The sequence below is a fragment of the Podarcis cretensis genome (assembly GCF_951804945.1).
Source record: "Podarcis cretensis genome assembly, chromosome: 6".
Classification (NCBI taxonomy): domain Eukaryota; kingdom Metazoa; phylum Chordata; class Lepidosauria; order Squamata; family Lacertidae; genus Podarcis; species Podarcis cretensis.
In genome coordinates, this window is record NC_137175.1 from 55,277,459 (window position 1) to 55,290,919 (window position 13,461).

At 41.0% G+C, this 13,461-nt stretch overlaps 1 protein-coding gene across 2 annotated transcripts; it reads left to right on the forward strand.

The window, feature by feature from the left end:
• Window positions 1–375: 375 nt before the first annotated feature.
• On the forward strand, window positions 376–13,257 carry CMPK1 (cytidine/uridine monophosphate kinase 1). Of its 2 annotated transcripts, none has more exons than XM_079981978.1 (6): window positions 376–747; window positions 4,952–5,098; window positions 6,581–6,733; window positions 8,098–8,174; window positions 8,259–8,355; window positions 9,830–13,257. In XM_079981978.1, the coding sequence occupies exons 1-6, from the start codon at window positions 565–567 to the stop codon at window positions 9,869–9,871; spliced, it is 699 nt and encodes a 232-aa protein (XP_079838104.1). In that variant the 5' UTR covers window positions 376–564; the 3' UTR covers window positions 9,872–13,257. The 2 variants fall into 2 exon arrangements, with proteins under 2 accessions (XP_079838104.1, XP_079838105.1); XM_079981979.1 differs by lacking the exon at window positions 376–747 and adding an exon at window positions 777–1,012.
• The last annotated feature ends 204 nt before the right edge of the window (window positions 13,258–13,461 follow it).

Below are 13,461 nucleotides of genomic sequence, written 5' to 3' on the forward strand. Positions count from 1 at the left end.
GTGCCAGCATAGTAGCATTTCTGCGGCCAAAAGTTTGCAAGCAATCACAGAAAGGACAGAGACCTACAAGAAGCTCCTTTCGGGCGCGTATCGCATGCATGAATCCATATACTGTATCTATATGAACTTCCAAACGAGAATAGGTATTTATTGATTTCTATCTCTGTGTCTATATGTGTGCGTGTGCGTGCACACATATACGCGTTTCTTTGTTTCTTTTTTAGTTGTTCCTGAAAGTATCCCCTCCTCATCCACGTAGGATCCCTCCTAGACAAGGCGAACCGACCCCCGTCTAAAACAGGCTCTCCTCCGGAGCCCTTCACGAGACGCCGCGCGGGCACAGGCGCGTAGCCCCGCCCTCTCCCCTGGCCCCGCCCTCCTTGCCCGCCATGTCGCCCCTCCCCCAGCAGCAGCAGCAGCAGCGAGAGTGACCGGGCGGGAACCCGGAAGCGCTTTCCCTTCCCGGTGACACCTCAGCAGCCACCTCAGCCGGAGGAGTGAGGTGGCGTCGGGACAGTTAGCGAGCCCACCATCCCTGCCGGCGCGGCGCTTCTCCCCCGGCGTATGTTCTGTCGCTGCCTCTTGGCTTCCGCGGCTCGTGTCGGTCCCTCGGCTCCTCGGCTGGCGGCGTCCTTGGCTTCTTCCGCCCCTTCCCCTCGCTTGCTGCTCCTCATGAAGCCGGTGGTCGTGTTCGTTCTCGGCGGGCCTGGCGCCGGAAAGGGGACCCAGTGCGCCCGCGTTGTGGAGGTAAGGGACGGAAAGGGCACCTCGTCTCTTCTCCCTCTTTCTTCCCTCCGCGATAGAACTACCATGCCTAGCAAGCAGCGCGCCCGTAGAAGCGCCCTAGTCCCTGTCAACCGGCGCCCAGAGGATGATGGGGGTTGTAGTTGTGACCGACTTGGCTTGTGGCCCTCGAGATTCTCAAATGGTTTGGACCCGACTTGATACCGGTGGGATCAAATATGCTACGAGTCTGGTGTTGAGGCTCGGAGCTAGAAATAGCAGTTGCACGGTAAGCAGGGCAACGGATCTTATAAGATACACGTGATAATAAAAGAATATTTTCTTTTCAACAGAAAAAAAAATAGATAAGCAAAAGCTGTAGACGTGTCAGGGATGCTTCAGGGGAAGGTATTTCACAGTCAGGCACAGAAAAGGACCGATCCTCAGTAACTAAGCAGGTGCTTATGGAAGGCGGTGGTGGTTATATTGCGGGCTAGAAATAGCTTGGGTTCAATGCTCATCTAAACCTCTGGCGCGATTGTTTCTGTTAGTAACTTATGAAGATCTTATGTTTGGAGGGGAAAGGGGGGGAAAGCAATTTTGTGCACCTTTGCATTCATTCTTTAACTGGGGAATGGTTCGAGCTATTCAACTCTCATGGCTTCCAACTAATTGAAAGAATCTTCATAATCAATAAGCTGCTGGTCTTAAGATTCGTTGGGAGATGCTGTTGGGTTTAAACTGACTTCTGTTTGTAATATAAGTATGCCCCTAAGTTCTAGACACTCGCATCAAAACCATGTCCAACTTCAAGGCTCCAATTACACGTTGAGGCAAGTACACACAGCACTTCTGCCTTAGAAAGCTTGCTGGAAAGAACCAAGGAGTGGTCTATTTAAGCCTCTCTCTCTCTTGAGGCAGGCAGGGTTTCCTTTGCAGGATTGGAGACCACAAACATAACTTGTTAAAAATAAGAGGTGGTATGAGTCACAAATTTTCTGGCACTATATAAAATCTTAAAAGTCCAATTCATGCTGAAATCAAAAGTTGGCAACACAATTAAGTCATAAATGTATAAATGCATGTTGAGTTATGTGTTCTAATACCTTATTCCACTCTGAATGTAATCTTTTTTGTGTAATCTGTGGTGATGATGACAGCATACATTGCAGCTCAGTGCTTAATCCTTCAGTTTAGCTTTCACCTTAATCAATTGAAACAAAAAATAATGGATTTTGGCACCTTCTGTTTTGGAGACCTCTGCCATTGTATTTTTGAACTTTGCACAAGTACAGTGGTATCTTGGTTTACAAACGATTCGGTTTACGAACTCCACAAAACCAGAAGTAGTGCCCTGGTTTGTGAACTTTACCTCGGTCTAAGAACGGAATCCGAACAGTGGAAGGGCACTGGTGGCGGAGGCCTCATTAGGGAAAGCACGCCTTGGTTTAAGAACGGTTTTGGTTTAAGAATGGACTTCCGGAACGGATTAAGTTGTAAACCGAATTGCCACTGTATGCGGAATGTAGCCAAGTTTATGTTGCCAACCCCCAAGTGAGCACTATGAGTTTGACTAGTTTCTCAGTACCATTGCAGTACTACCAATGGTAATCTTACACCACATACAGTGAGCAAAGGAAGGAATAAGGCATAGGTCACATGTCATAATGATTCTTAGTAATGACTCACAGCTTGGGTGTGGCTCCCAACTGTAAAACTGGTACTTTCATTGCGTCACTAAAATCCATTATTTGTATTGGCAAAATGCTGACCAGAAAAGATTTGTCTTACAAGGCAAGAAATGCAGTACACATTTTACCCCAGCCTTTTAAGATCCCCGTAACTGAGGATTTTGCCATCCAGTATATGAAGGAGAGAGCACAATTTTGCCCTTGTTGCAAAAGTGCCCTCAAGGGCAGTAATTTACTTGTCTGAATAGGTATGAGCAGAAAAAACTTGGATGTATATAGGATAAAGTAAAGCAGGCATCCCCAACCTGCGGCCCTCCAGATGTTTTGGCCTACAACTCCCATGATCCCTAGCTAACAGGACCAGTGGTCAGGGATGATGGGAATTGTAGTCCAAAACATCTGGAGGGCCGAAGGTTGGTGATGCCTGAAGTAAAGGGATGCACTTTGGAATACAATCTGTTCCCTGCTTTGGATGACATCACTATTTTGAAATAAGTGAAGCAAGGACAAGACATTCCATATACAACTATGTCATATCTTTCATTTCAGTCCTAGCTGCATTTACAGCCCTATCGTAAATGTTGCACAAAATGTGATTACGTATATATAGGATTGTTACCTTACTTACCCAAGTACATCATACAGCCATCACATTACAATTATCTGGGTGGTTGTAAAAATTGAGGTCCACAGTTGCACTCTCTCCAAATATAGGGAATTCTGGAAGTTGAGTAAATGGCTCTATACAGACAGTAGGGCACATTGATTTCAGTGCAGTGCTTTCAAGAAAGTATACATAAAATTGCATCTTAAGATTTTTTTTAAAAAAGTTTAATGTATAGTACAAAGCAGTTAAGTCAGAATATGCTAACTGAGTTGTGGGTTAGATTTACAGATACATAAATGGGTGCCAAATAGGGATTTATTTCTGCCCGTTCTCTTCTATAGAAAATGTTTTTAAAACCATAATCCTCAACTGCAGACGAAAATACTGCATGCCGGTGTGAGGGTTTTCAGGGTAAAACTTCTTATGAAAAGCTTTGATTTAGGTTATAGCTTCTGTAGGTAATATTTGGAATAACGGACTTAATATTTATATACAGCATTAGTTTAAAATACATAGTAAGGCTATGGAGCACACCACTGGGATTCTTTGAGAGATATCAGTATGCAAAATTTTGCCTTGATGTTTTACAAAGTAACATACATTTTACCGGGATTTAGGTGAATGTGTACAGTATTCCTAACGTCGTCTTCTAGCATAACTTTATTTTAGTCTTCTGTTGGTGGAACAGGAATACAATTAAATTGTTCCTGCTTTGGCATCTGTTGGGTTGGTGTAACATCTACATATTGTGCTAGCCAAATTAACGTTCTAAATTCAGAGCAGTAAACAGTAATTATATAAACAAGCAGAGAAACTTATGGTGCAATTACACACCCACCCACCCTGCTCTTTAGCCAGGTAGCTTACAGAGCAGTAAAAGCAAGGCAAGGTAGACTCCTGCCCTCAGGCTTGCAATGTAAAAGATGCATCAGAAAAAGAAAATGGAGAGGAAGGAAGGAAGGAGAAAATAAGCAAGCTTGGATAACAATTCTAAGTTACAAGTTCCTATAATGATTAGTTAGGATGGAAGCAGTTCAGGAAGAGGAGAAACCAAAATCTACTGCTCTCCATTGCCTTGCATCCTTTCTCTTTTTCTGCTACAGCTTGATGGAATGATTCTGTTCAGGTGACAGTTGTATTTGATAACACTTGTAACAAAACGATAACCTTATTTTCAGTTAATTGTTCAGAAGTTATCAATTCCTATTAACAGTTATGATTGTTGCATGCTACTTTCAAATTGAGAGGTACAGTGCTTCTGAATACTAGTCACTGGAGAGCAATGTTGGAGAGGTTTACAGGCCAATTGATGCACGTCCAGTTGACATATGACCTTGCACATGTGCATCCCCACAACCTGGAAGTGGCTGGGAAAGGGAGTGGGGCAGGCTTAATGTGTGCTTCACCAACAGCAGGGGAGTCAGGAACACAACCCTTGTGCAAAACAGTTGTTGCCTATATTGCCCTTCCTACTGTACTTGTGGGTTAGCCACTGTGGGAAGCAGCATACTGGTCTAGATAGGTCCCTTGTCTGATCTGATGGGGCTGCCCTTATATTCCAGCTTTCCTTGGCACCTGGGTTGAAGTGTGAGTCATTTGTCCAAGTGAGCTTGCTATAAGGGAAATTCAGTGTATTTAAAAATCCTGTTGATTATGTGAAGGTGTTGAGGAAATGGAAGACATATTAACTAATAGGTTTCTGCAAAGTTCCATGGAGGAAATAACTCCAACAAATGTTAGAGTTCTTACAAAGTTACATATTAAACTTTGGTGAGGGAGCCTAAAGGAAAAAGTTCTATGCATATGTGGATTACATGTTGTCTTTTAGTGATGCATGTGGTGCATTTAAAAAGAAGAATACGTACCAATTTTATTTAAGAAGTTGCTTATACTTAATTAAAAGATACTTAAATGTATATTTTTCTTTTAGAAATACGGTTACACACACCTCTCAGCAGGTGACCTGCTTCGAGATGAGAGGAAGAGACCGGGCTCTCAGTATGGAGAGCTCATTGAAAGTTACATTAAAGATGGAAAAATTGTTCCTGTTGAGATAACCATCAGCTTGTTAAAGAGGGTAAGATTTTAACACTGTGCTGAGTATACAGTTTCCCATGGGGAGCTATAACAAAACAAAACAAAACAAAACAAAACAGCTTACAACAAAACTTTAATGTGGTTAGATAGAAATTTGCTTTCCCTTTGTTAGTAGCTAACAAAAACATGCAAGGCCGGGGTGGGGGGAGCTTTTTCAGCCTGATTGCTGCATTCCCTTGTGGGTAGTCTTCAAGGGAGGGGCACATGCTGTTTGTGGGCGTGTCCAGAGGAAAAAATGTCCAGAGCAATTAACGTGACTTTTAACTATGTTGGGTAAGGTACGTTTAGACATGTGAAAGTCAGAAGTTTCTAAGCACATCTCTCCATCCCAACAAGCAAGAGATGACATCATGGTTCAAGGCATCATGGTCAGGCAAAAGAACTCTCAAGGGGTGTGTGGAGCGGAACTAATAAGAAGAAGAGGCCCAAGTGCCAGGCAGAGAGGCCTGGAGGGCTACATTCAGGCTCCAGGCCTGAGATTTCCCACCGCTGTGCAAGACAGATAGATGAATTACTTTTGTACCTGTATGTTTTTCATAAAAAACAATGCTTTTCTCTTTAGGGTTGCTAGAACCCTATGTGGAACAGAAACCAGTAGATATTTGGTCTTTATGAATGCACTGATCCATTGGGGCTTCCTTCTATATTATTGCACTTTATGTGTTGTCTACGTGCAAGACAAACATTTGCTATTGTGATAAGAATATATAGAAGAGTATTGTTTATGTGAATGCACACCCGGTTATGTCTTGTGTGTTTGTGAAGCCCAGAGATAGGCAAATCACTCATCTACGAAGGATGTTTTTTATTAATAAATTCTGTACTCCGTTGCTGCAAGTAATTGGACTACATGGGCTATATATTTAGGATTCATTTGGCTAGAGCATGATGCTGATAATGTCAAGGTTGCAGGTTCGATCCCTGTAAGGGACAGCTGCATTTACCTGTATTGCAGGGGTATTGCAGAGTCCCAATTCTGTGATTGGATCCAGAGTTGCCATTCTGTGAATGGAAGTGGCTGAGATCCTGCAAGGACTCCCTTTGGAGAAAAGAAAGGGAGAAGCAATTCTCTTTCATCCCTCTTGTAGCTCTCACTGCCATCTCCTATTCTGATCTATGAAATTCTCCGCCTTTCAGAACATCTTCTCTCCAAGCCGCAGAGTAAACAAGGAATGAGTGAAAACTGTCTCTCCCCTGTTTCCTTCTGTGTGAATGTCCCATCTATTTTATTTTTGTGGTAGACATTTGTTCATTTTAATGCTTTTCCAGTTGTGCCATAAGTATATTGGTATTAAGATAGTATGGAATTAACTTTAAGGTTGCAAGAAATGTATTTGGTACACCTGTAACAGTTCACATGAAAAGCACGTGTATTTGTAGTACAGGGGGATTATTACTTAGATGTCACAATACCGTGCTTGTAGAAAGTCATGTTTAATATAAGCTCTCTGTTACCCATCAGGCTATGGATGAAACTATGGAAGCCAATGCACAGAAGAATAAATTCTTAATTGATGGATTTCCCAGAAATGAAGACAATCTTCAGGGCTGGAACAAAACCATGGATGGAAAAGCAGATGTATTGTTTGTTCTCTTTTTTGATTGTGACAATGAGGTAATCACAATATCAAGACACTTGCAACTTTCCTCTGTGCTGTATGAAGAGAGACAATGAAAAATGTTCCATTGTTCCATTTCTCTTTTCCCTTCTATATATTTTGATACTAATTACAGTATGTGTTAATTGGTTCCTTCCCACAATAAGCCTAGATAATTTTGTGGCAAAATTGTCTTGCAATTACAATTACCGTATTTTTCGCCCTATAGGACGCACTTTTCCCCCTCCAAAAATGAAGGGGAAATGTGTGTGCGTCCTATGGGACGAATGCAGGCTTCGCGGACCTCTCCGCAAGCAGCAGGAGCGCTCCCGCTGCTTGCGGAGAGTTGCCTGCATGCCGAAGCCTGCGCGCTCTGAGCTCAGCGTGTCCAGGCTTCGCGGACCTCTCCGCAAGCAGCGGGAGCGCTCCCACTGCTTGCGGAGAGTTGCCTGCATGCCGAAGCCTGCCCTCGCTGCGCTCAGCACGTCCAGGCTTCGCGGACCTCTCAGCAAGCAGCGGGAGCCAGCGCTGGGCTCCCATGGCTTGCAGAGAGCTGCCTGTTTGGGGACTGGGGTCGGGGGAAGCTTGGGCCTCCCCCGCCCCAGCCCTGTGCCTGGGGGGAAATAATTCTTTTCCTTTTATTTCTCCCCCAAAAAACTAGGTGCGCCTTATGGGACGGTGCGTCCTATAGGGCGAAAAATACGGTAACTGACATGGTGGAAAAAAGTTCTATTGAACTGTCCCATAGCAGAAAGAAGTATTGGTTACCAGAGCACAATTAGAATTGTAGAAAGTGGGAGATATCTTTTTTTCTTTTGCTTCCAGCAGTGAAGAAGTCTTTGCGAGCACTGATATTCTACAGTATTCAGGCAAAATTAATTCTTATACCAACCACCTCTTTCCCGCAGTTCTGTCATCTTGAAAAATCACTTTGTCCTTTGCATTAGATAGGGTATTCTCTTTAGGAAATAAAAGACTGCATACATTCTTGAATGCTGTACATAAACGATAGTTCTCTATATGTGTTGTATTACAATGAATGTACAATGAACTTCAGTGGATAATTAGACTTCAAGGGCTTTTACCACAATATGCTAGGTCCGTTTTGGAGATGCCTTTCTGTTCTACTGATTGTGAAATGTTAGATTTCACGTGGCTGGAATAAGGTCTAGGTTCTTATTTCACTTAAAAGTTTCCAAAAGTGGTGTTATCAATATACAGCATAAGTAATTGAAGGTAAGCTGAATATATTCATGCAAAATGTTTGATATATAGCTTTAGTCTTGTACCTTAAAAAATCCAAGTATTTTGTTTACTTTTTGTGGCTTCATGTTTTGATAGTGGCTTCATGTTTCAATAACCCTTTTATTTTTGTTTGAAGGTATGTATTAACCGTTGCCTTGAAAGAGGAAAGAGCAGTGGCAGAAGTGATGACAACAGAGAAAGTCTGGAAAAGAGGTACTGTGTCTATGCATAATTTCTGTGTTAGACTTCCTGATGCTTTTCAATTTCATGACTTTGTTGTATCTTTCTTTCCCTTAGAATCCATACGTATTTAGAGTCTACCAAGCCCATAATAGACCTCTATGAGAAAATGGGCAAAGTTAGGAAAGTAGATGCCTCTAAATCTGTTGATGAGGTAAGTTGTGAAGAGAGAAGGTTTGGTTTTGAATTTCTTTACATGACCTATTAACCACACACAAGCGCCAGGATTTTCTTAGGGCTCAAATATCCCAACTCTTCATTGCATTTTAAATTATCTCCTTTCTCTTGCATGGGGAAGATACCAGGTAAATCTGCAGCCAGCGTTAAAACAGAAATGTCTTAACAGTTAAGCAATTTACACCTATTTTTAGATCATCAATTCAAAACAGCTACCCAGATCCCAGTCACAAGCATGGCTGCACATAAGATTGAAGGTGTGCAGGGGGTTTCTTCAGGGCACCATGCGTACAGGAATAGGGCATGGATCCAAGTGCTGTGTACTTCATCCTACAATTGGCATGCCCTTATTGTCTAAGACAGGATGGCACAATGGTTGATGTGGTTAGCACAGCGAGACAGAGCTGCAGCAATAGCATTAGCATTGCTTCTACTTACCAAGAGGGGGAGCACTGAGGTGGCACTGAGACTGGAATTTTGGGAGCACATTGACATGAGCTCTGGATTCTCTGCCAGTGTGTTCATGCAGTCCTGACCTCCCTTGCCACTTTGCCTTCCTCTTCTTGGTAAGTGTTAGTGACTTGGCTGCAGAATCCTGAGCTTGCACTCCAGGGATCACACTATAAATTTGATTGCCAGGATTGGAAACTCCTTGAGACCCTCCATTATAGTTTCTGATTTTTGTACTGCAGATGACATTCAAATGTTCAAATCAGTGCAACCAAAAATGATTATCAAGGGGACAATCTATATAGTGAAGACAGGCAGTTGAAATACAACTATGGCTTTCTGTCAGGAGAACAGACACCATTAGTTTCCTTCTATCCCCTGAAATCCTCTATGCACCCCCAAAATCTGCAAAAGATTTGGGACCCTTGAGCAGATAAGTAGGAGAGGGGCAGAAGTCCCATTGTGTGAGTGGAAGTTTTCTTGTGCATCACAGTATCATCCACAGGCCTCACATTAACTTCAGTGACAGATATATCAGTTAGAAAATACTGATTTCACTGTCAATCCCGTCCCTTCTGTGTTTCATTGACTACCTGACTTCCAAGCTGCCTCCATCACTGCTCTAAAACGTTTACATCTGTTTTCACCTCTAATTGCCTTAGGCTGGGTGCTACATGTGCCTGGTGGTAGATTGTAACTTGAATAGGCCTGTTGAACATAGTGATTATAAGAAACTCATAGTTCCATCCCTTTTAAGGCTCTGAACACTTTGTGTTAGTGTTTGTCCTGCCTTTTTATACTATGAATGTGTTTTTAGCTTTTACTCTCTCTTAGATTTATGTTTTAATGTGCAGTGTGTGCTTTTTTGATACATCACTTGAGTTTATTTTTTCATTTTTAAAAAGCAGCTAATAAGTGCAATAAATAATTGTTTGCAGTATTCATGAAATGTGCTTGTTGGTATAATGTAGAAAAATTATGTAATGTCTTTTCTTTTGCAGGTTTTTGGCAAAGTTGTGAAGATCTTTGATAAAGAAGGCTAGTTCTCTACTTGAACACTGTTTTCAAACTTGCTTGACTCTTGCTTTAAGAGCTGCTACTATAGTTCATTTTATAATGGTGATAAAATATGCCCTTTTAAACACTTTTGTGTTGAAAACAGTTTAAAAATGGTTAATTCGAAAGCCTGGTTTAAAATATGAGTTAGAATTAGATGTGGCTTGTCATTAAGATAGATACAGTCAAAAAGATTTGCAACTGGTAAAGAACCCTAATTGCAGAACAAAAATAGTAATTAAATGCTAATCCTAGCTATTTTCAGAAAGCATCTGGTGATCCCCTTAATTTGTCTTTTCTTACTGTCCAAAGCCATGTTATTTTTTAGAATCCCGTATACTGAAATTGTAAATATAAGTAAGAGGGCCTGTTGAATTTCTTTTCGGTTTCTTTTTCTTTTAGTTTTGGACCAAATATGGGGAAATCATATGTGTTTTTTTAAAAAAAATTATGATATTTGCTGTTTTGAATGACAGGCAATTGCTGTAAGCAAAAGTTTTAAACAGAGTATCCCCTTTGTATTGAATAGTTCTTGTTTATTTGGTTGCTAATAAAGCAATGACCATCCTGAGGCACCCCAATATTAACCACACTACTTGGAAGTTGTCCCTTTGCTTTCACATTTTGGTGCTCCCTGTATCCCACACATGCTTGAAGGCGAAAAGGAACCACACAGTATGCAGAGTGTGTGCAAGTGTTGCAAGAGGGACAGCTCCTTTTCCAGAGATAATGAGGAGCAACAGTATCTGGAAATCACGTACGTCGGTGGGTTGGATTCAATCTATGTTGCACTTAGGTCCCACTGAAATCAATTTGAAAAGTTTAGTCATGATTCATTTTAATTCCATTGATTTTAATGGGAGACTGCAATCATCAGAGTAATCCTTAACAGCTCCTGCAGGATCCATCCTGATAATCCCATTTTGCGAGTTTTGCACTGTCTGTTCCCCTGAGCACAGCAGAAGCCTCCACCACAGCAAAACCAGGCAAATACATACCATCTCAGAGGGTTAGGACTGCAGCCTAACTTAAGCTGGGTCAAGCCTAGTTCATTTAGGGCTGAGGATTCAGATTATGTAGGTGCTGCACACATTTAGGTATTTGTGTATTTGTAAGTAATATGGGCATTTTGTATTTCCAGTACCCACAAGGGTTAAGAAATCAGATATTTGAAAGCAGCTATTATGGTAACAATCACTTGCCACACAACTCTAGCTGCATGATAAAATTAATCTAGAAGCTTTGTAACAAAATTATTTATTCAGTGATTTGAAGTGTATGTTTTGAGATAGGTTGGAGGGGAAATTCTTATGGTTATATTTTCTGCTAAAATTGTATAACTTGAACATTTCGACTCAATTATACGTTTGATATGGTTTGACCAATATAAAAGCATACTAGACCTGTATTGTTTAAATTTAATGTGTTGCTAGTGGCAGAAATGAGTTTTTAATAACTTGATTAATTTGGATAACAAAAACATACTGAAATGCTTGCACAACTGTTCTAATTGCACATTTCATTAATTTAAAAATGGCATAAAAATATGGGGCTGGTTACTTAAATCTGTGGGGTTATTATTCTTTTCTTAAAATGTCCACTGAATAGGATCTGGGAAATGTGATGATGCATACTTATTAGTGCACTCATTAAGGTTTCTTGTGATGGTTGCTTCATAAGCTACCATTTTAACTATGTTTACAACTATTCTTTTTCCTATTTTTGTCTCTCTCACACAGAATAGCTTTTAGTGATATATTTTCTTTTAATTAAAATATAATTAAGGAACTGCAATTGACTTTGGCCAGCTGAACATTTGTGCTTTGACTTCACTGGTGTTCTCAAGAAGTAGAAAGCCTAAGTGAAAATGTGCTGTATTAGGATGAGATTTTTTGCATTAAAATACACCATGTTATTGAGATTAGTCGCAAAAACTTTGAAAGGTGCAGCTACTTTGTGGGGGGAATCATGGCCAACTTTTCTCAGAGCGTGTACAAACCAACACATAGTCTTATTCTAGAGAATTGGCTTTTCAGTTACTTCCCCACAGGGAAACCTTGATTGTCTGCAAAGAGAGCCCAGTATATCTGCCATAGAATTTGCTTGTTGCACAGGATTCTGGGGAGTATTTTGGTGTGCACTCACATAAGGGCTTTAGGAAGGTCTGTTGCAGCCCAGCTGTTAGTCCTTGCAGCCCAGCTGTTAGTCCTTGCAGACTCCATTCAGGACACACATTCCAGGAAACCCTCTCCTGATCCATTGTAACCAGTTTTGTTTAGTTTTACTGAGGATCCCTTAATAAGCATCTATGGAACTCTTGGTTCCTTATGCCCATAGTTTGAACCACTGTTACAAATTAACATACTGCTCCTACTTGTAGTAACAATCACTAATGCTGATTAAAATCATCATCAATTCCCCCCTTCCCCCCACAAAAATCATTCTATATACATCTTTGAAAATTGAAAAATCTACTCTTCTCCCTTTCTGCTGTGAAGGACAATTTTTGTGATTTGCTTATGCCTTGGTAGACATGCTTATGGCCTAAAATAGTGAATTTGGGAGCTGGGATCCTTCATGTTGGTAGCTAGCTGGGGCATTTCCTAGAAGTGGGGATGAACCTGGTGTTTATAAGCATGCTGTGTTCTTGGACTTGTCTCTCCCAAAAAGGAAAGGTAATCTATTTGTAGTGATTGTCTGCTACAGCAGGAAGACAAAAAGGGATTCAGTGAAACTAAATTCAGGCCTGAGTCAAAGGAAGCTTGAAGATGGATAGGTGCACAAAGGACTTCTTCAAATGCTCAGATAGGAAACCTGTATAACCATAGTTTGTGTGCAGAATGCTTCACATGCTTTGATTGTGGCATTTACCGCACTTCAGTGTGCTGGGAGTAAGGGATCTATGTATGTTGATCCTGTGTATGCTATCAAATAAGCCAACCTAGTATCAAATGACCTGAAGTGTTACCAACAAAACCTTTTAGAAAGTCTTTTCGTAAAGTTAGTCATTAGATAAGAATCCTCATTGTAGTGATATTGCGGTGTTTGAATTTTACAAATATTAATCGAAGTGAGTATGTTTTCTTGCTATGTATTCTGCTATCTGTTTGAAAACTGAAACAACTGTATTTTTTATTTTTTAAAAAATGCTACCAATATTGAATTTGGGGTTTAATCGTGTCGTTTAAACAATTGGGATTGATTCCTTTTGCCACTCTTACTGATGCCATGAATGCAGTGTTTTTCTCTCCATCCCCCCCCCCCCCCGCCCACTATTTTCTGCAACCAGAAAAAAACTGTATAATTCCACGGAGCAGCAAATTGTAAAAAAAACTTCTAAAATGTACACAAATAAAATTTTGTTCTCAAATAACCTACTGGTGAATCATTGCCATTATGTGTCTGCAAAACATAGCGGCTCTACTTTAAAATACACCACTGTTTTTTGTAGGAACACATGTGGGGGAAGTAGGGCAGGGCTGTCTGAAAATCCAAACACCATCCTAGTGATATTTGTACTTGACTACAGATGGGAGGGGGGAGTGTTTAACTTGTAGCTATGCATTTTGGAAGAAAG

Coding starts and splice junctions, on each gene's coding strand:
- CMPK1 (XM_079981978.1), top strand. CDS start 565: ATGTTCTGTCGCTGCCTCTTGGCTTCCGCGGCTCGTGTCGGTCCCTCG. Junction 5,099..6,580: donor CCATCAGCTTGTTAAAGAGG/GTAAGATTTTAA, acceptor GTTACCCATCAG/GCTATGGATGAAACTATGGA. Junction 8,175..8,258: donor AGAGAAAGTCTGGAAAAGAG/GTACTGTGTCTA, acceptor TCTTTCCCTTAG/AATCCATACGTATTTAGAGT.